The following is a 22,198-nucleotide window of genomic DNA, read 5'->3' as shown; positions in this document are numbered from 1 at the left end:
ACAAACTGGTGGTGCCGCGTTGTGACCTCTGGAGAAAGTACCTTGCGTGATTGCCGCTGGGTCTCTATCTTTGTTTGCATGTGAAGTGCAAGCGTCTTTTCCTTGCCACACTGGAAGTGCCGCGTCGCTAATTCTGCAAGCTCCTAAAAGAACTCCAGACCAGATGTTTCATTTCAGGACGCTGCTTATATAGGTCCAGAGCATGGTCCGGTACCACTGCGGAGGCTACACTTTATTCAACTAAATATATACAAAACAAACACTTGGGGAGTGAGTGCGCGCCGGAAGGTGGTTTCGCGTTACAGTTACGAAAGGAGGAGAAAGTCGTTGGCGGGAAAGGCGAAAGTTGAACAAAGAGTTATGCAGTAATATTGGCAAACAGTTATATAGTAAGTCATGATAGTGGAATTGTCTGAATATGTGGTTATTGGAATTGTACTTTTAAAAAGGTGCTCAAAAATACCACACAAGTATAAGTATAAATTTAGTATGGCGCGACAATATAACCTTTTTTGAAGGCGCACACAGCCTTGAAGTACGCTTAGAAAAGTCTATCTATCATCATGTAAAGTTTTACCCGCTCACCAATACTAATACCCCAATAACGCTTCCCGAATGACGCGAATGCTACGCCGCAACACCATCCCACCAAGCCCACTCAACCGCTGCGCAACCACTCGTGGCTAGCTGTCTGTTGAGCAGCCAATCCAATCCATGCTCATTTGCTTTCCCGCCTTCAGCTGTCGGACTCGGACGCGTTGTGGCGTTGTCTCTTGTCTCTGTGTGTGCATCGGGAAATTTCGTGCTTTATGTGACAAGCGTGTGAGTGCATGTGTACACAGAGATGTGGGAGTCGTGCTGATCGTCTGTGAAGAACTATGCGGATAGCTTTTCAACAATGGGTGAGTCACGAAGTACGAGTTCCATTCTGTTGTTGCAGCCCCTTGCAACGAACAATGAACGCAACTTGCAAAGAATTGTGTTCGCTTATGGGCATCTGAAGGGAACGAGGGAGCTCTTGCTTTTACGTTCTGTGCTTTTCAGACTAGTAATCGTGTTCGTACTAGACTTTCCGAGTATTTGCTGTTGCTGATACTTTGTTTATAAGCGAATGCAAGCACTGAAAAGTATATTCGCTTACGTGCGAGTACACCTCGATTAACGATTAAAGATGAAAGTCACTGGAAAGTTTAGCCAGCTGTAGGAGTCGAACCCACATCTTCTGGATTGCCAGTCATCGTTAATTTCTTAGGCAAATCGAGGCTTTGTATGTATTTGTCCCTTCTATGTTGTTCCAGACTCAGAACATCAGTTCTCTCATGTTCACCTCGATTACTTTAGGCTAAACAGAATTCCAATTGCACTAGCACATTTTATAGCTGACATGTTGCAGTCGTGGATGGTGCTGGTGTCAGTTAAACCCCTGGGCGGGCATGTTTTAGGATATCAAGCTTCCGGCAACTATGCAAGGCACGGTTTAGTACTTCAAGAACATGCGTCGTCCCAGCATCTCGGCCAGCACGCAGGTGGCTTTCAACAAGGTGCTGCATCCTCACCGTGGAGTCCCTTTCTTGGAGAAGGCAGAGGTAGGACAGTTGTGCTGCCAGCACTACATGCATAACACTGTCAGGACTGTAGTGTACAAGAGCCTGTGTGCACTTGTTATTGACGCTATTTTATTGATATGTGAACAGCACATTAGAGCAATTTAACTGAATCTGTGTAGGATATGTCGGCGCAAACTCTATTGGACCGCAGAGCCAACTGTACAGCAGGGATACCACTGTGGATATGCATGGTAATGTAAACGATGCACCAAAATGTAACTTTACAAAATAAAAAAGAAAAGTAGATTCATTTGTTCTGTTCTCTACTCCAGCTCGTGACAGCCGTGTTGTATATGGTGCCCCCTTCTCGGGATACCAATCTCCATGTGAGACTAGTAATGCAAGGCGCTTTTGACCAGTCAGTAACGTCGCGCCTATGGTCCACAGAGGTATGGCCGTGCAGATTGTATTGTTGTTATTCGCTTAACACAGCGGCACTGGGAAATATTTCAGAAGAAATGCGCAAGTCGCACCACAGGTTGCAGCCCAGGGCACTGGACCAGCATAGCTACAGCACTTCCACTGCTCGTGGTACTACATTGCAGACAGGTACGACAGCAAGCATAGTTGAATTTAAGTTGGCTCTAGCCGGGGCACCGTGTTTGGGCATTCCCATTCCAGTTGAAGGGATGCCCAGTAGTAGCTGCGAACTGCGTAATGCTGATGAAAGAGTGATAGCTCCTTCAGTTGGTGCCATCAATACAGGGCTTGTTTTCTTACGTCGGGGTTGACAATTCTGTAGAACCTATGCTACCAGACACTGTAGAGAGGCGTAGGCGGTATCGGGCTGAAGACAGCTTCCCTCTTTCAGAAGCTTCACAGTTCTGAATTTCTAACTGCGATGCCTTCAACTGGAATGAGAATGTCCAAACACCTGCTTCCGATGATGGAAATGAATGTTTCGAGGCTGGAACCGAATGAGGGACAAACACTCACAGCCTCGAGTGCCTAAGAACGATGAAAGAAGTCCCTGAAAAGGTTAGCCAGGTTAGGTAGGACTGAAGAAGGTGTGGGTTCGAGTCCTACAGTTGGCTAACCTTTTCTGTGACTTCTTCTTTCATCTGCCTCCCATGTTTTGGTTCAGCCTCTTCGTTAACCAGGGTAGCTCTCCCTCTGCTGTGCCTGCCAGAGCTGCGTTAAAGTCAGTCATGTACAGCTCAGCAACAGTAATGTGTTAACCACATTATTGCAGGATTTGAAAATGAGGTTCCAAGAGGACCAGACATCTCAATGGACCTTTTCCATATTCGCGTCGCCCCTGGCGGCGGAATGTCAAACGTCCTGTCTTCCCCCCCCCCCCCCCCAATAATGATGACGCTTTACGAACTGGCACGTACGTTGCGTGGGAAAGTAGCGAGAGAAGATTGGAAGAAGAATGCGGAAAGAGTGAAAGCGCATTGTACTCATTACCAGACCTCAGACGTCCGCGTAACCTTGAAACCGATTATCCCCCCCAAAGAACATGACAGTCGCTCGCAGGTGGGTCCATGGCGATGTTTTCCGCTCAAAGATGGCGGACTCAAGGGCTGGGCATGCGCATACGCGTTGTCGGAAATGGTCCGTTGAACACTGTCACATCTGCCCTGGAGCGTCAAACTGTGCAGGCTGCCCTTGACGTGTACAATGCTCTGGAGCCATATGAAGAACTAGATCAGTTTCTGGCATTCGATCACTCTCTTTAGGATGAGAAGGAAATGAAAAAGTTGGTAAGCTGATAATGATTGTGCTGACTTCGATGGTGATGTTCTGGAATCACCTCTGTTAAAATCTGAGATGGACAACTGTTACATTGGAATGTGTTAGGAACACTGTTATTCAATACACAGATGATTTACATTTAACATTTAAAAATAAATTTGCAGCTCCCCTTGGTGTGAACGTTGCCCCAACAATTTAGATTAGTCGTCTTAGATTCGAGAAAATACGATAATTACGTACTCAGTAAGTGTAGACTGAGCTGAAAAGCCGGAAACACTGTCATCTAAAATTTGTATGGATATTCTATACTCCATTCAGTATTGGGCATTGTTTTCTATCATTCGATTCGATTCCACTTCAAATATTGGGATTCCCACACTCATACATATATAACCCGTAATTCATAAACCAATTTATGAGAAAAACATGTGTTACTGTACTGCAATTCGATCAGGCACAGTAAATGCTTGCACAGATCTCTTTTTCCACAAGCACACTTTGACACGTAACACATGTGCAAATTTTTAGATTCATCTGGATCGAGAATGTCCAGACACATTTCTTCTGAAATTGACAAATGTTGAGGCCTGTTGTGTAACATAGTGTTTTGTTCAATTAGCGAAACATTTTGTGTGCGTATTACACAATTACAGCTTAACATGATGTGTGGCAAAGGCATTCATTGAATCATCAAGAACTTGTGAAATTTTATTCCGCAACCCTATTTTGAAAATGAAACCACAGTCTCATCTTCCACAAACTGTGTAGTACTGCTGTTCACTCCACTTCCACACAACTACTACTTTTACTATAGCTGGCCATGCTGCAACAGTATGGGGGAACGAACACCAAGGATGCTACACTGAGACTCCTGCGTGCACTAATGACTGATGATATGTGGCCACTGCTTTTAGCTGGAAAGGTCGAAAGGGGAAGATAAAAGTTTTGTGATCTCCTCTGCTGTGATGCCGTCTTCCGTGAGTATCTCACATCTGTACCTTTCAATACACATCGGGCAGAAATATATAAAAAAAAAACAACACAGATGCATTTGATCTAGATTTAAACCATCTCGGACATGGCGGTTTTCTTCTTTTTCAAAGTGATGCAGTAATAATAATATCTACAGGGTTCTTCTAGAAGGCGTGAGTTTAGCCAACTCCAAACCTTGAAGATTAGTAGGCATTTATTCAAGGTTTTGCTGGGAGTTTTAGTGAGCATTGTGATCCCGTAGAAATTAAAGTCGAGCAAAGTGTCCTTTTTTCCAATGGCCCATCTCACTTTAAAGCTGCCATTTTGTTCTGTGTGTGCCTCGCAAGAACTTCAGTAAATGAAGCATGTTTAGTTGTCGATCCTGCGCGCTAATGTGTCACTTATTGCCTCCAAATGTATTTCTTCAGGGTGCATCAAGTCAAATCGGCTACTCAAGAATACGACAGATTCGGAGATCGAGTGTCACATAAAATCATGGCTTCGACACGCCAAAGAACGCATAGACAAAAAGGCCGCTAACAAGGAAAACCCATCAGCATCTCAGGTTTGACATGTGCCACACACAAGGACTCTGACATTTCTGGTTTATGTTACATATTTTTGCATCACGCTTCATTATTAGTAATGAATGCCTGTGCAGTCCTGTACGTTTTTAAGTGTTACAAAATTCATGTATTCAAACTATGAAAGTTACCTGCATGCAATTTTTGCCTGTACATTCTATTGCCTGGTGGACAACGTGTGTGACATATTTTGTGACTGCAGTTTGGCTAACTAATTCAGGTTCAGTAATTAACTCCCTAATCAATGCTTTTCCAGAAAAGCTTGCATAGGAGAATTTGAGGGAACCCTCGTTCAATGACATCTTGCTTTTTAATTTTGACACAGGCTTATACACTGAGTCGGCCGCTTCGCAAATTATTCTGAAGTGACGCAGAAACCAAGGTGAAACTCACGTATTGAGTGCAGAAAGGGTTGCAGCCACTGTCAGATGAACATTGACACAAGTCGCAGGGACTTTCGAAGCTGTCACCCTGCGGAGCTGACAGCGGCGAGTACTGTGCTATCCAGACAACATTAGGGTGTGTGCTGTTTAACATGTCACCTGTGTCATAGCGCGTAATTAACAGCTGGCGGCTGTTGTACTTCTGTGCGCAGTATGTGCAGTTTTGCCTTAGTGTCAGCTTATTTCAGCGTAATTTGTGCGACGGCAACATTGTGTATGCTTGCTTTCATGCTTTTTGAGACAAGGTATTTTTAAACATGGGTAGCGCGCAGTCCTTCTGTTGTAGCTTTTCCAGAAAAGTGCTAATTAACACCTTGATTGGTGAACCCTAATCAGCTAGCTAAACTACAGGGTCTTACCCTATAAAAGTCCACTTGCGCCGGCATGCTGTGCTCGCTAATTACTCAATGCAGGTGGCACATTGTGTCGTCTACTTGTTAAGCTCATAAGGACATTCAATCATGGTAAATTTCAAAGTGAACGAGCTTTGCAGCGCGAAGTTATAACGGAAAACGTGCAATTCCTGTACTCAACACAATCAAGATGTCGGTTTTGCGAAGAGCAGTTGACATGCCGCTCCCCAGACGGTGGTGTGCCGCATGTACCGCCAGCTGGGTGGAATTGCAGTTTTCATTAGCTTTCGTGCAAGCATTGCATTTTGCTCCTGAAATAAGCAACGTGCGGAAGGTAATTGCCGAGATACTTAGCAGATGACAACCAAAAGGGATATCGTCTGCTTATACTGAAAGGTAGTGAAATAATGTAAATCGGAGACGTCTCGGCCTGCCAAATCGAGACATCACCATCTGGGGAGCGGCGTGTGAGCTGCGCTTTGCAACACCGCCATCTTGGTTGTTTTGACTATGGGAATTGCAGGTTTTGCGTTTAACTTCGCATTGCTGGGCTCAGTCACTTCGACATTTACCATTATTGAATGTCCTTATGAGCTTTATACATAGACAACACAATGTGCCACAACATTCAGTAACTGCCTAGAACGGCATGCCAGCGCGGGTGGACTTTTATAGGGTAAGGGTAGAGTATAGGGTAGTCACAAAATATGTCTCATGCTCTCCGCATTGCTCTAGAATGCACATGCACAGTGTGCATGAGGCATCTCTCATAACTCGACCACAATTCTGTAACACTTAGAAATTTCTCTGTAACTTGGGCTAAAATGTGAGAAGCAGGGTGTCGAACCAAACCCGAACCCGAACCAAAAACCGTACCCGAACCGTTATTTTTGCCGGAACCGAACCCGAACCGAAATTTTCATGACACTGTTGAACCCGAACCGGAGCAGAACCGTAAAAAATAATAGCGGTAACCGGTTCGCAACAAAACGGTTCGGACATAAAAGAAGTCAGCATAAGACTTCCTCTCTATCCCAGAACGAAGACACATTGGTATCATCATCACGTGCCTATATCATAAATTTCAGAAATGTTCACCTAGCAGTCAGACGACGACGTATAGTAAGTATACTTTCAGCGACTTTTTAACATGTTGAAGCGCAGTTGTCCTTGTCAGCGCCGCGGCTAGCGCCCCACGCACGTGGTGCGGCGTCTACTCTTCAGAGACGAGGTGCCACGCGGACGAATGAAACACGAATGGAGTAGGCCAGTTATATAGCTCTACAGGACGAATATGTGATCAAATAAGTGCCCAAGATTTCCCTTTACACGTGAGCAGTACAAATTAAACAAGTCAGAAACATGAGAAATGGAGAAGGAGCGTACGCAGAACGGTGCCTGTTTGATTGGTCGTGGTTTGAAAAGTAAATGTGGTTCTGCTTATCGGTAGCGCAGTTGTGTCGTGACACTTTGCCGTTGTGTTGTGGATTAACTAGTACACTGCTGTGAGCTCGGACAGAGCAAGGCTGGCAGGCTTATTTTCGACATGCTTCAGTACGGTTTCAGATCGATTCACGCTGCGAAGGCAGCGTGCCGGCAAGTACTGTCGTCTATGTTACGCTGTCCATCCTTCCATCCATGTTAGGCTTCCTTCAAGTGTATCTTGCTGGCACTGCGCGTGTGAAAAAAGAGATTTTGGGAACAGAAAGTAGCAGGGCTACACCGCTTCAACAAGCGTGAACTCCAGTTGCAATAAGTGTTCATCCATTTCTCATTTCTCTCGCTAAAGGGCTACCTCACCGCTAGAGACGTCAATGCAGACAACAGCAGTAAGCTATTAGCGACGCATTTCCTGATAGAAGCAGTTTTATGGAACATATAAAACGGAAGCGTTGAACCGGTTCGCGAACCGGTTCGGGGCTGCGAACCGGTTTGCGAACCGGTTCGATTTCTGGCGTGGCCGAACCGGAACTGAACCGGAACGAAATCAAAACAATCTGAACCCGAACCGAACCCGTATTTTTTGCGGTTCGACACCCTGGTGAGAAGTGTCATACTTGATCAGTGTGTGCCAACAATGGTAATTTTTCTGTAACAGGTTTGATGAGGGACAACATGCACTGTGTACCAGCAAAACTGAACAATGTTTGCCATATATGCATAGGTGGAGAACTACCGTATTTTCACGCGTATTAGCCGCGGCTTATGCGCGATTTATTTTTTTCGCGGACGCTCTGCGGCTTATCCGTGGGCGCGGCTTATCTGGTGACTATTTTTCCCTGGTACTTTCCCCATACCGCGGGTTAAACGAAAGGGCCGACAGTGCCTCATGTTTTTCAGAACAGGACCGCCCTGCCAGTGCACGAACAATACCGAACAGGGGCAGGTCCACTTCACATTCGAGTGGACTAACCCGTCAATCCACGAAAAACACACAACAAGGGCACAATCTGATCTTAGTAGAACACTAGAACTGACCCCCTTTGTTATACATCATGCCGACACCGGAATGTGGACAGGGTTTATGGCCTTCCCCATGGTCTCCTTTGTCGGCAGACCCACAGGAAGGGTTCAATACACCTGTCATTGGGATAAAACGTGGTCAGCTAAGCGTCAGTTCTCATTTAACGAGAGCAGCAGCATTCGTGGACACGGGCACGGCAGTTAGAGGTGAGGCATGGCTCCAACGCTGAGGCATAGCCACGACAGCGGCTTCAAACTAAAAGTCGTCTACTTCGCGGACAAGTACGGGAACAGGGCAGCTGGCAGGGAGTACGGCGCTGACGAGCGTTGAGCGTCTCTGTTGATTTTGTATGTGCATCACTGGTGTAGCGCACAAAGCAGTTGCGTCGTATTACCCGCGGCTTATCTGCGAGAGCGGCTTATCTGCAAAAACATTTTCAAAATGTATCTAAAAACGAGTCCTGCGGCTTATCTGCGGTGCGGCTAATACGCGTGAAAATACGGTATGTGCAACAGGAAGCACAGATTGTCCTGAGTTTTCTACCCTACTTGCATTTATCTCCCTTTTTCTCCATTCAACACTCAGTGCAGGTTAGTTGGACACAGTGCGAGCGTTTGTGCCATATTGTCAGTACAATACCTGTACTGGTAATCCCTCTATTTTCATGCACCTCCTTTCTGTGATGTATCGAGTTGTGCCTTTTTTTGCTCCCACATATTGCTGCCTCTCATCCATGAGTACAGTGTCACTTTGAACACGAACATTACGTTTTTTTGTCGTGTAATGTCTTTGTAGTGTTTTTAATAGAAACCAGTGTTGCATTATAGTATACTTTTACACTATATTTTTTATCAACATTTTAGTCTGAAAAGCTCATGTGAATTTCTAGTCCACTGCCATATCTAGACAATGTAGAATTATAGCACTTTCGTATCTGCTCGAGAAAGCAAGTGTGCTTCTATACACTGCAGTCAGCCACCATTCCTAGTTATTATACAGGGTGTGTGCAGGTATACCTATCTGATGTTTGCACATGTAGCTCGTTCTCCATTTACCCAAAGAACTTCTGGTGGCGCACGATGGCGTATCTATGCGTGCGAAACCTAGAAAAAATCCTGGAAGCCATACCCGGCGTAAAAAAATAAACAGTGCGGAAACCCCGGCTTCCATGCATTAGAATAGGGCAACATGGCAGCCTCAGGAGAGTTGTATTCAGGTACCGCTCAGAAACCGAAAGGATGTCCCACATGGATGCTCATCAGCAGTGCCCCTAGTGGTACTAGCATACAACTCACCTGAGACTGCCATGTCATGGAAGATGTTTTTGAAGTGCTTATTTTTTAATGTCAAGTATGGCTTCCAGGATTTTTTGTAGGTTTCGCACGCATAAATACACCATCGTGTGCCACTTCGTCACTTAAGCAGACGGGTTACGTGTGCAAATGCCAGCTAGGTTTACCTGTGCACACCCTTTGTGTGTACGGCTTCTTACGTGCACATGCAAGTGTTTTATCTTAAATCTCAAGCCATATTCAAAGTAAACATTGTCGTATTTTTGGTGTACTTTCCGGGCAACACTTTGGTAGAGGCCTATTTTGCGTCCAGATGGTTATGCTTAAAGCCTCCAACTTTCCGCGAATCCGCGAAATTTCGTGGAAATGACGATCTTCCGCAGAATCGCCTTTTTTCCGCGGTAACTCCGCGGAATGCTGTGATTCACTGTGCAATTAATAATTTATGCTCCCTTAGTCAATAACGCCTATTAGATCTAAAAAGCCCTTCGCTAAAAAAGCCTCGTGCTAAAAAGGAACCTTGCTTCGGGCGGTGCCTGCAAACGGCGCCGACAGCAGACGGTCACATGGCACGGTTCTCCTCTCCACACGTGTTGTATGAGAAAGGGTCAGCGCGCACGTGCATTCGGGGAACGGTGGAGAACAAACGTCTTCCTATTCTTACGATGTCATGTCGCACCTTAGGAAGAAAACTGCGCGGGATCGCGCTGGGAATACAGAAACGCCGTATTCTATGAGGACGGAGGCATCCTTTTTTGCAAGGTGTGTGCTAAGTCTGCGACCATCGACGTAAATCTACGACCGACGACCACGTAATGAGCAACAGGCACGGCATGAACGCCGACAAGTTGAAGCGAAGGCAGGAAGAAACACAGCAATGCAATAACGTTGCTGCTGGTTGTTCTGGACTGCAGCAGCGTGATGTAAGATTGCAGACGCTGGACTCTGTGGTCACAACCCGGGAAGCAAGAATGGATGTTGTTACGGAATTTCTGGAAGCACTCATTGCCGCTAATATTCCGCTGGAAAAGGTTGGACGCCCCAAAATAAGGAATTTCTTGGAGACGCGAGTTACCAAGGGCGGATCGATACCGGGGCTGAACGCACTTCGCCGTCGAATTCCAGAACTGTTCGAGAAACACGAAGCTTGGCGTGCTGCGTGGGTCGACAGTGTCGGTGGTGGTCGACGAAAATAACGTGGTTAACAGAAAATAAAAGTGTGTTCATCTCTTTGAGGTACTCACTGGCTTGATCTGGGTGCATCTGCTTCCAGACATGCATTTGTGCCACACTTGCAGAATGGCGCGGAATTTGCGATTTTTACTCGCGGACGCCCGCGGATTTGACATTGGAGCCCCGTGGAAAAATTAATTTTCCACCACAGAAAGTTGGAGCCTTTAGTTATGCTTTGCTCTCAAGCATTTCTGAGGTATTGAGAGTATATCGTATAGCGGCACATCTTAGTTTGCGACCCACACAGTGAATTTTACCTGTACTGCAAGATGCAGAGAAAGTGTGTCCTTTAATTTCAACATAATCTTTATTGGATCTAGTCAATTTAAGTGGGATAACCTTGTTAGTTGAATAAATTATGCAGGCAATGCTCTTCTGACCTGCATACCTGTATTCTGTTCTCTTCCTGTGATATTACCATTGTTGAGGCAGAAATACAACATGTTCTGATTACGTAATGTGGCTGTCATCACTAGATATCAAGTGGTTCAAATATTGAGCCTTAGCGACCCTACCTAGCAGCGAACTGGATGCCCTGAGCAATATCTTGGAAAAGCCCAGTCAAATCCCTGTCTTGTCCCTCAAGATATCCCTGGGAGAAAAATAGGACATCATTTGGGGGACACCGGGACGTCCACTGGACATCCATTGGACATCACAGGATGTCCATGCAAAATCCCACTTATCCCACAAGGATATCCTTGTGGGATAAGTGGGATCCGCCGAGGTGGATATCCACTGGACGTCACCGTGTTGTCTGCGAAATTGCCGCATGAGAGTCGTTGACCGCATATTTTTCCGTTCTTCCGTTTTCTCATAAACCCCAATTGAAATGATTCATGAATCACCCTGTATAAATCTCAACGCATGGTTTGAATACTCCAAATTTTTTCCCACATTTATCTTCTTATATGAGTCCCAGACATCAACCACGTACACGAGACTTGGCCTGGCGATTGATTTATGAGCTAGTAGTTTTATGCGGAACAGGGGTGTTGTTGAGCTCCCTCCTTAACATACCGAATTTCCTCATCACTGAAGAGCATATTTTGTACACTGGGTTCAGAACAGGTACAGAGGTGGCCGTCGCATAACTACAGCCGGCACGCGTTTATCCGGATCCTGTGCTATCCGGACAAAAAAAGTATGGGGACGATTTCTCCCCATGAATTTCGCCCTCGTTTATCCGGACTTCAGCTTCCGGACTTGGACGAGGATTACAGGGAACAGAAGTGACTAATATCCAACAATCGGCTTCAGTTATACGGTCATTGTGTTTACGGTCATTCGGTCATTGTGTTTCGGTGATACGGTCATTCTGATCATTTCAACAATGAAAGATGAAAGTCACTGAAAAAGCTCAGTGACTTTCATCTTTCATCGTTGATTTCTTAGGCAATTTGAGGCTTTGTTTGTATCTGTCCCTTCTATGTTGTTCCAGCCTCAGAACATCAGTTTCTCTCTTGATCATTTCAGACTGAGAAGGTCCGCAACGAGCACCCCTGCGCTGCAATCACAGATGACGACATCGTCAGTGTCTTTGCTTCCGATAGTGCTCAAGAAGAATGTCATGATGATAGCGTGGATGCACCAGCTGTGATGCTAGAAAATGCGCGGGCAGCACTGAGAACAGTGCTATTATTTTTTGTGCAACAGAACAATATTTCGCAAGTCAATTCCATTAGCATAGGTTTGCAAGAACTGGATGCGTGTATTAGAATGAAACAGACGACAACAGTGTGGCTTACTTCTCTCCTTTATTGTTTTACTTCAGGAGCAACAGCTGGCATGTGTGACATTAAAGAAGAACCTCAAGAAGACTCTTCAAATGAAGATCCAAGCATAGAAGTGAAAACAGAGCCTTACAATGTTCCAGTCTTGGCAGGACAGGAACAAATCGAACACAGCTGCGACCCAACATCAGAAGGTAAACCAAAATGGTCGAAGGGATTTGGTCAACACCAAATTGAACGGCACAATGTGGAGAAAAAGTGGTGTGAAACGGAAATGCTTTTCAGTTTTTTGTTCATTACATATCGTAGGGTTCCGGGTTTTCAGAGTTTATTTCTGGGCATTACCGGAGGATATTTTTCGGAGTTTATTATTTTTTCCAAAAACTGAGTTTTTCGGAGTGTATGATTTACAGCTCAGTTAATATCAGAAATTCGGAGAAAACTTGACGAGACATGCACAGTTGTGCAGCGAAAATACAGTTATCACATTTATACAGTTATTCAACAGGGTAGTTTCATTTATAATCGACCAAGGGGCACCGGTGACGTTTTTATTTTCTTAAAGAAAAAATATATGTTATTCCTAATCCAAAAAGAAACAAAACAAGTCTAGCCGCAGGTCTCTGCAATACAGTTGAACCCGACTATATCGAACCCGGTTATATCAAATTATCGCCTATATCGAACATCCGAAACATCCCCTTGAAAATAGCATGTAAATGTATAGGCGTGCTGTACGTCTATATCGAACAGCCGGCACCGCTGTCATCGGCTATATCACACTACCGCTGGAATCCTATGACGCGCCCTTAGTAACTTCCGCACATTTTTCGCGATTGAAAAGGACAAAGCGCGGCTTGGAGATTAGGGATGAAGCCATCCACACGAAAAGGAGTTGGAAATGAGGGCAGGCTGCCAACGGGAGAAGTTAGTGACCCCACGGAGCTTTGTTTCGCACGCTCCGAAGTGAGAAATCACGGGGTCATGCGTCATGCTACCTTCCCCGAGCACGCGACCTCCAATGGAATCGTCCATACCGGCCGTGCGCAGCGCGTGGCCGAGACGTGCGCAGTGGCGACTGGCGTCGGAGCATTCCTTTGGTAGGCGCCACCATTTGAAAGTTGGCACGAATGAGCAGGGCTCGGAACCGTTATTTTTTGTGGTTCGGTTCAAGTTCCGGTTCGAGGTTATCGGTTCGGTTCGGGTTTGGGTTCAGAACACCCAAAATAACGGTTTGAACCGATATTAATCGGTTCGAACCGGTTTACGTGTGCTGTGCTAATCAGTGTACGATATCTGAGTGGTAATATCAGGTTCCGGCGATGGCTTCCTCCTCCTTCCATCCTCATACTCCCTCACCTCTACACTTCGTAGGTACGAAGAGCCATGATGCAGTTCACGACAGCAGATCATCCTCTACTGTACCGAAAAGTGCTGGGAAATGGCATACAGCGTACCACTGAACTCCATTGCAAAAGGCTATCACTAATTTCCAAAGGAAAACAGGGAAGAAAGCGGTCTCGTGGTAGATAGGAGTACGCCAGAGTCCCATGCGCAGGCCGGCACGTTGCTCCCCGTTGAAAAGGGGGAGAGAGGCCGCTCCTGTGTTTTCTTCCTCCATGCTCTGGACCACACGCCAACCTCTTTCCCGTGGTCGCTAGAGATCTGCGTTGCTTGTGGATGTCACTGTGAACTACTAAAATTTACGTCGCCTTCACAATGCGACGCTGAATGAAAGGAAGCAGCCGAGGCAACAATGCAAAGTGTAGCTGTCGTGCAGCACGTCTTTTTTTTACAAATTGAATCGCAAAAATGTACAGGGATGTCGTGAACCTTTTGAAGGTGAGGTTGTAGGAGGTTCATGGACTCACCACTTAGTTTATCAATTTGTCCGCTCTATAAATTCGGCAAGATTCCGAGCGATGCAGGGAGCTGGTGCGCGGCAGTCGACGGCAGGTATAGGCGTTTGGACCGTCTGGTGAACCGGTTACCGCATCATATTTTTTCGGTTCAGTTCCGGTTCGTTCAAGGGGAGACGAAAAATGTTTACGGTTCGGTTCGGGTTCGGTTCAGCGAAAAATAACGGTTTTTTGCGGTTTTCGGTTACGGTTCAGTTCCGGTTTCGACCCCTGCGAATGAGGCAGCCATGGACGCTAAGAAAAGGAAGAACCTGGACTTCGCGACCAAGCTCGACATCATCCGACGTGTTGAGAATGGAGAAAAGAAGTCTTCGGTAGCAGAAGCATTCGGCATCCCACGTCAATGACGTCAAGCGTGAACCAGTAGCGAACTGCTTTCGCAAAGCGGGTTTCGTAGCAGTTGCAGATGAGGCGTGTGCGGATGCCTTAGACGACGATGACGACTTCGAGTACGCTCTGGATGACGAGCTTCGAAAGGTCGCAGAGTTCCCAGAAGCCGTTCCCACTGATCTGACGGCACATGATTTTGTAAGCGCCGACGACAATGTGCACGTTGTGGCAGAGATGACGGATGCGGACATCATAGCGGACGTTGCTGGTGACGACGTCGATCCAAGCGGCGATGAAGGCTCACTGGGAGGTGTTAACGGCGACGATGTCATGCCCACAGCCACCGCGATCGCTTCGGCTTTCGCTACCATTCGTCGCTGCTGCGGGGCAATAGAAGGAGCTGGACTTTCTCATTTAGGAGGCCTCGAGAAGATCGAAAATAGTGTAATGGACTTCATGGCTCGCAACAAGAGACAAGCCCAACTCACGGAGTTCTTCCGTCCCAAATAAATGTTGTTAACTGTCCTGTTGCCCGCTTTGTTTGTGCAGTTTCTGCTCTCGTTCATGCAAATCGGTAAGCTCCTGTTTCATACTATCCCAATTAAATGGTAATTAATATGGCACACGCGAATGTCAGTTAAAATACGAACGCTTTATATATCGAATTATCGATATATCGAATTATTTGCCGATCCCCTTCGAGTTCGATATATGCGGGTTCGACTGTATTTCGTTCTCGGTCGGCGAGGCTCCAAGTAAATGAGCGAGATTTGGGCAGTTCCAGCTTTTCCAAATTTGGCGCCCTGGATCCTCCGAACGGCTGCTTTCTTCTGAAAGCATTTTTTTTCACTGGCTGAATGGGTGGTGAAGGTTTGCCTAAGACAATTAAATTCGGTGGCAAATCCCGAAAACATTTTTTAAAAAAATCGCGAAAACGCCTCCGAGGACGTTTGTAGCGCAACTTTGCCAATTTCTTATGTGGTCCCGTAATTTTCGAATATGACGAAACGTATATGAGATGAAAGGGCTTTTTTTACTCTTTCGTTTAGTATATAGCGCGTTATCATACCTTCCGACATCCGTCCACAGGGACGCAGTAATCGCGAAGGGATGCCAGAAAATCGCTGTTTTCAGGACCGTGTTTCCCAAAAAGGCCATCCTTAATTTTGTTTATATTTTGTGGAGACATACCTTGGACACCGCTCTTTGACATTATAAAATAAAATGTCTGCTTATTTTATTTCTTCAGGGCGCGCGAATTCTTTTCCCGCGCCCTGGTCGCTTTTAATTCTAAGTGCCGGAGAATGGTATTCACAATGGTGCTTTTTTTCCTGTTGCTGTACGGTATGACATTACGGGCTGATAAGATTGGTTAACGTGCACCCAAGGATCGATCAAGGATAGTAACTGGAAACATATTTATTGTCGCACTCTTACAGTGGAAGCCCTAGCACCAACCGCTTACAATAAACACCAGTCCCAGGCGGCACTGAATGTTTTTTTTATTGAATATGTCCCAATTTTATTTTATAATGTCAAAGAGCGGTGTCCAAGGTATGTTTCCACAAAATATAAACAAAATTGAAGATGGCCTTTTTGGGAAACACTGCCCTGAAAACAGCGATTTTCTGGCATCCCTTCGCGATTACTGTGTCACTGTGGACGGATGTCGGAAGGTATGATAACGCGCTATATACTAAACGAAAGAGTAAAAAAAGCCCTTTCATCTCATATACGTTTCGTCATATTCGAAAATTACGGGACCACATAAGAAATTGGCAAAGTTGCGCTACGAACGTCCTTGGAGGCGTTTTCGCGATTTTTTTTCGAAATGTTTTCGGGATTTGCCACCGAATTTAATTGTCTTAAGCAAACCTTCACCACCCATTCTGCCAGTGAAAAAAAATGCTTTCAGAAGAAAGCAGCCGTTCGGAGGATCCAGGGCGCCAAATTTGGAAAAGCTGGAACTGCCCAAATCGCGGAGCCTCGCCGACTGAGAACGAAATATCGCAGAGACCTGCGACTAGACTTGTTTTGTTTCTTTTTGGATTAGGAATAACATATATTTTTTCTTTAAGAAAATAAAAATGTCACCGGCGCCCCTTGGTCGATTATAAATAGGGCCTGACTTTTTAGGGTTAAACCCGTATCCGCCCGATATTTACCCCCCGAACGAAATCTGTAAAATTCGGGTTTAACCCGAACCTACCCGAAAACATCGCGTGGCACACTCATAAGCGTGCGTTAAAATAAAGTTTGATAACATTGCTAAACATTAGTTCCATGTTAAGACAAATTTTAGTTAAAAAAAAATCACCCGAATACACCCGAATTCCTGACGACAGAATATGCCGTAACGGGATATAACCCGAATACACCCGAATTTTCGAATGAAAAATATCACCCGATATTTACCCCCCGAATTTGGCCAAAAATAAAACCCGAAAAAGTCAGGCCCTAATTATAAATGAAACTACCCAACAGTAAAGAGACACAAGCTTCACAATACGTTTCGTGCGACACACACTGAGGTGTTCCGCAGTTCCAAATGCACCTTTTCCGTGTGCACTGCTCACTGTTATGTGGCAGTACTTACATACGACAACCTTTGCATCGTGATCGCGGGACAATGTGAGCTCCTCAAAATCAGGGAACTCCTTGACGTAGTCGCAGGGCAGCTTTCGCTTGCATCCCATCTTATCGTCAGCACTGCATCTAGTTGCCCTTCTAAAAAGACCACGACTGGCCTCGTTGGCTCAGTTGGTAGCGTCTTCGCCTTCTGATCCCGAGATCGCGGGTTCGAACCCATCCGAGGACGCCAGCAACTTGGTGGCAGGGTACAAGTTGCTTAGACACGCAGTCTTCCGCGAGGGACGTTAAATACGGGGTGCTGTGTGATGGGCAACCCTCAGGTGGGCAAAAGCAATCCACAGACCGACCGCTGTGGCGTCGCTCATGATCTCAGTTGTCTCGCGACGTAAACACCCAATTATTAAAAAGACCACTTCGTATGACCTCGGTTGCATGCTTATTTTAGTGCTTAGGTCACGGGTAGGACAAGGAAATTGGGCAACAGAGTGGGGGAAAGCCCAGGCGGTGAATCCTCAAGTGGTCGCCATGACTGCCGAAGAAAACGCTAGGTCACGGAAACCATTATTATGTTACGGTGGGGCCGGTATCCTAGGTCGGGAGAGATCCAGGACACAAAAGGAGGTCAAGAACAATTACCCGGATATAAGGAAAAACATCTGCCAAGCGGAGTTTTTCGGATTAATCCGAATTGCTTAAAATTTTACCGGAGTACGCTTTTCGGATAAATCCGAAAACCTGGAACCCTACGTATCAGTTTTCCAGCATATGGAAGGTACTCAAACTAGGAAAAATAGACCGGGAGATCCTTTTTCCAATTCCACATTGCTGCAACTTTTGCAGACTTTGGCCACATAAACAACTGCACATAATGATGTTTGTGAGTGAGAAATAAGGAGCAGGAGATACAACCAGAGGAATCAAGTGCAAAGTAATCCATGGTGCACAATGTGTCTCCCTTCATGTGCTCCCACAATGTTTAGCACTAACAAAGACGCTCTACATCTGCAGTGTCGGACATGCAGTGCCGGACAAAATTTTACTAAACACACTTTGGTGCATTCCTTGTCCAGACTGATACTTTTGCAGCAAATACCATGTACATAGTAGGACCATGTGAACTTGCAAACAGTTTATTGTGTTACCTAGACATATGTCTGTAACTCTGTACAGTCCCATTGGCTGCTGGCCTGGAGGAAAGAATATGACGGGCGGGTTTCATAGTCCAGCACTGTATGAGCGAATGATTATGTGTGGTCAAGGTCTGTTCACGGAAAGAAAGCTTTCATAAAATTCTCACTTTGTATTCCATTTGTGTTTCTACCATACAAGTGGGATATCTGTCCTGCAGAGTTCTTCGAGAGCATGGACCTGCAGCGTCACAAGGGGACCAACACAGGCGAGAAGTTGTACAAGTGCAATGTCTGCCCTGCAGTGTTCAGTCAGAGTAGGCACCTACAGGTTCATAAGCGGACGCACACGGGCGAGAAGCCATACAAGTGTGATGTCTGCGCTGCGGAGTTCAGCTTGAGCGGGAACTTACGGCAGCACAAGCGGACGCACACAGGCGAGAAGCCATACAAGTGCGATTTCTGCCCTGCAGAGTTCAGCCAGAAGGGGAACCTACAGTATCACAAGCGGATGCACACAGGTGAGAAGCCATACAAGTGTGATGCCTGTCCTGCAGAGTTCAGCCGGCACGAGCACCTACAGGTTCATAAGCGGACACACACAGGCGAGAAGCCATTCAAATGTCATGTCTGCCTTGCGGAGTTCAGCCAGAAGGGGAACCTACAGTACCACAAGCGGACGCACACAGGCGAGAGGCCATACAAGTGCGATGTCTGCCCTGCAGAGTTCAGATGGAACCAGAGCCTACTGAATCACAAGCGGACACACACAGGCGAGAAGCCATACAAGTGCAAGGTCTGCCCTGCAGAGTTCACCCGGAGTGCAGAGATGCAGTGTCACAAGAGGACGCATACAGGTGAGAAGCCATACAAATGTGATATCTGCCTTGCGGAGTTCAGCCGGAGCACAGACATGCAGCATCACAAGAGGATGCACACAGGCCAGAAACCATAGAAGTGCGACCTCTGTCCCGCAGAAATCAGCCACAGTGTTGAGTGACAAGCCATACAGGAGCATTTTCTGTTCTACAAACTTCAGGCAAATCACAAACCTGCCCCTTTGCGAGGGGCTGTTCATGGACATGAAGCCATACAAATGCAACCTCTGTCCTGCAGAGTTTAGCCACTGTCCTCACACACACTAGCTGTAGAACAAGCTGCTAGCAGAGCAGGAGCTAGTTCAGCCAGTGCATGAACCTGTGGTTTCACAAGTAGCCACGAGGTGCCTGGGATAGCAACAGTACAAGTGTGGGGACCGTGTACACAAGAAAGAGGCCATCCAAGGATCAATTCTGTTGTCCTAAATTCGGAGGCCTGAAGAAGCACGTGGTCATGCGCAGAGGGTGAAGGCTGTACAGACCCAGTTCGTATCCCACATCATTTTATTTCTGTCCAATGTTGTGAAACTCACTCTCATGAACAGACTGAGGTTGGAAAAGAGGTGGACTGGTGTTGGATTGGGTGGTGATGCATGTGAAATGTCAGGAAACCCAGCGTCAAGGGAACAATATCTATGGAAGTGAGACTGTGAGACAGTTCTATGTGCCAATGGGAATTAAAACCAGTTGTGATGTTTGGTGTGTCAGGTAGCATTAGTGTTATAGGGGATGTGCGACAAACTGGTAGCGCCGTGTTGTGACCTCCGGAGAAAGTACCTTGCATGATAGCCGCTGGGTCTCTAGCTTTGCTTGCATGTGAAGTGCGAGCGTCTTTTCCTTGCCACACTGGAACTGCCGCATCACTAACTCTGCAAACACCTAAAAGAACTCTTAATTAAGGGCCAGATGTTTCGTTTCTCGTGATTTCGACGCTTCCAATCAGGGCTCGGAACCGTTATTTTGGGGGGTTCGGGTTTGGGTTCAGTGCAACCAAAATAATGGTTTACGTGTGCTGTTCTAATCGGTGTACCACATGTGAGAGGGAATATCAGGTTCCGGCAATGGCTTGCTCCTCCTTCCTCTTACTTCCTCGCCTTCACACTTCATAGGCAAAGAACCATGCAGTTGACAGCAGATCATCCTTTACTGGACCGAAAAGTGCTGGGAAATGGCGTACAGCATACCATTGAACTCCACTGCAAAAAAGGCTATCGCAAATTTCTAAAGAAAAAAGGTGGAGAAAGCGTCACGTGGTAGACTGGCACGCTGCTGCTCACTGAAAAGAGGGCGCTTGTGTGTTTCCTTCCTCCACGCTCTGGACCACACGCCTTGCCACACGGTTTGCATTGCCTGTGGACGTCACTGTGAACTATTAAAATTTACGTCGCCTTCACACTGCGACGCTGAATGAAAGGAAGCAGCCGAGGTAACAATGCAAAGTGTAGCTGTTGTGTAGCACATCATTTTTTACACCTCGAGTCACAAAACTTTACAGGGATGTATTGTACCTCTTGTAGGTGAGGCTGTAGGAGGTGCATGCATGGACTCACCACTCCTTGGTTTATTAGTTTGAAATAATGGTGAGCAGGGAAGCGAGCTGCTGAAGGTTCGACGATGGTGGCATACGTTGAGCTTGAGGGAACGAGAGGACACAGGAAGAAGTAGACAGGACGAGGCTCGTCCTGTCTACTTCTTCGTGTGTTCTCTCGTTCCCTCAAGCTCAAGGTATGCCCCCACCGTTATCAGTTTCTCCGCTCTACCAATTCGGCAAGATTCCGAGCGATGCAGGGAGCTGGTGCGCAGCAGTCAATGGAGCGGGGGAAGGTACAGGCGTTTTTACCGTTTGGCAAACTGGTTACTGCGTCATATTTTTTCGGTTCCCATACGGTTTGTTCAAGGGGAGAGAAATCATGTCTACGGTTCGGTTCCGGCAACGAGCCCTGCTTCAAATACCACCGAGGGCACTGGACATAGAAATCTTAAGGAGTATGCTAGAAGGAAACCTCTGAAACTGGGACGTACGGGCGAGGGGAGCGCCATATTGAATCAGCTACTGTCGCCGCGGCGCATGTAAACAAAGGAATCCAGTAAGCATGCAGCAAACATAACGCCAAAAATGTTTTTGGAACAGTAACACACAGCCAGAACCCATGAAACCGAAAGATATATGAAAACACATACACACACGAAGAAATAAAGACACGACACGGACGCCACATGGGTCAGACGCCGTCTCCACCGCTGCCTCAATCAGCCTTGACAACAAGCCTGGATAGCGGCGGGCACTGACAAAATACGTAGCCGACGGAAGCGGAGGAGCAACCAAGCAAGTGTTGCAACAGGTTTCGGAACTGTGGCTGCTTTCACGGGCTAGAAATATGCGACGTTTCCTCGGCTGATTCAATATGGCTGCCTCCGAGCGCATACACTGAGAGAGGGAAGAGCTTCATTCAAGTCGTTTGCTCTCCTCCGATCCTCCTCCCCGCCTTTCCTTCTAGCCTCTCTCCGTAAGATTTCTATGGCGCTGGACTCCCAGCGAATAGTGTTTGTGACGTGCCATTGCATGAGGTGTGCACAACATGAATGAATGTATTCTATTTCTAATTCCATTCTAGTTTTGATGAAACTGAATGAGGACCTGCAAAATGATCAATAATTTACAGTTGCCGCTTTCGTGACGGTGGAACGCAGTGATTTCCCCAGAAATTCATTGCTGGGGGGGTGCCGAGCTTTCAAGGGGGGGGGGGTATGCTTGACAAAGGTTCCGCTTACGGAATTTTTCTTAGACACGGAAAGAATCGTGGCACAATGGTCACATACCGTATCTGCACAGCTTTCCCGTTTTATTTGTACATGCTAGGACACAGTACATTAGAATACAGATTCATTATGAACGGCATTTCAACATTAAGATGCATAATGACACGACCGACAAAGACTAGCACCTTGTTTCACGAAGCTCAATGAATACCT

General features: G+C 46.4%; 2 protein-coding genes across 3 annotated transcripts in view; one reads left to right on the top strand and one right to left on the bottom strand.

The window, feature by feature from the left end:
• LOC135378976 (zinc finger protein 239-like) overlaps positions 1 to 22,198 on the bottom strand; it is a 151,019-nt gene that overhangs the window by 106,160 nt on the left and 22,661 nt on the right. The gene's annotated exons all lie outside the window — the stretch shown is intronic.
• On the top strand, positions 62 to 20,290 carry LOC135378973 (zinc finger protein 235-like). Of its 2 annotated transcripts, none has more exons than XM_064612177.1 (7): positions 62 to 902; positions 1,443 to 1,586; positions 1,727 to 1,798; positions 1,880 to 1,996; positions 2,064 to 2,156; positions 12,123 to 12,573; positions 18,569 to 20,290. In XM_064612177.1, exons 2-7 carry the CDS (start codon positions 1,494 to 1,496, stop codon positions 19,300 to 19,302), a joined length of 1,560 nt encoding a protein of 519 aa, XP_064468247.1. In that variant the 5' UTR covers positions 62 to 902; positions 1,443 to 1,493; the 3' UTR covers positions 19,303 to 20,290. The 2 variants fall into 2 exon arrangements, with proteins under 2 accessions (XP_064468247.1, XP_064468246.1); XM_064612176.1 differs by having other exon boundaries at positions 2,061 to 2,156.

This window comes from Ornithodoros turicata, chromosome 1 (assembly GCF_037126465.1).
Source record: "Ornithodoros turicata isolate Travis chromosome 1, ASM3712646v1, whole genome shotgun sequence".
Taxonomy (NCBI): domain Eukaryota; kingdom Metazoa; phylum Arthropoda; class Arachnida; order Ixodida; family Argasidae; genus Ornithodoros; species Ornithodoros turicata.
The sequence above is the reverse complement of the archived record's forward strand: the minus strand, read 5'-3'. Positions and strand labels throughout refer to the sequence as shown.

Bases quoted from the DNA above. Each gene is read 5' to 3' on its own strand.
- LOC135378973 (XM_064612176.1), top strand. From the start codon at position 1,494: ATGCGTCGTCCCAGCATCTCGGCCAGCACGCAGGTGGCTTTCAACAAG. The intron at 1,799-1,879 runs GTAATGTAAACG...TCTCTACTCCAG, and splicing joins TACCACTGTGGATATGCATG to CTCGTGACAGCCGTGTTGTA. The intron at 1,997-2,060 runs GTATGGCCGTGC...GAAATATTTCAG, and splicing joins CGCGCCTATGGTCCACAGAG to AAGAAATGCGCAAGTCGCAC.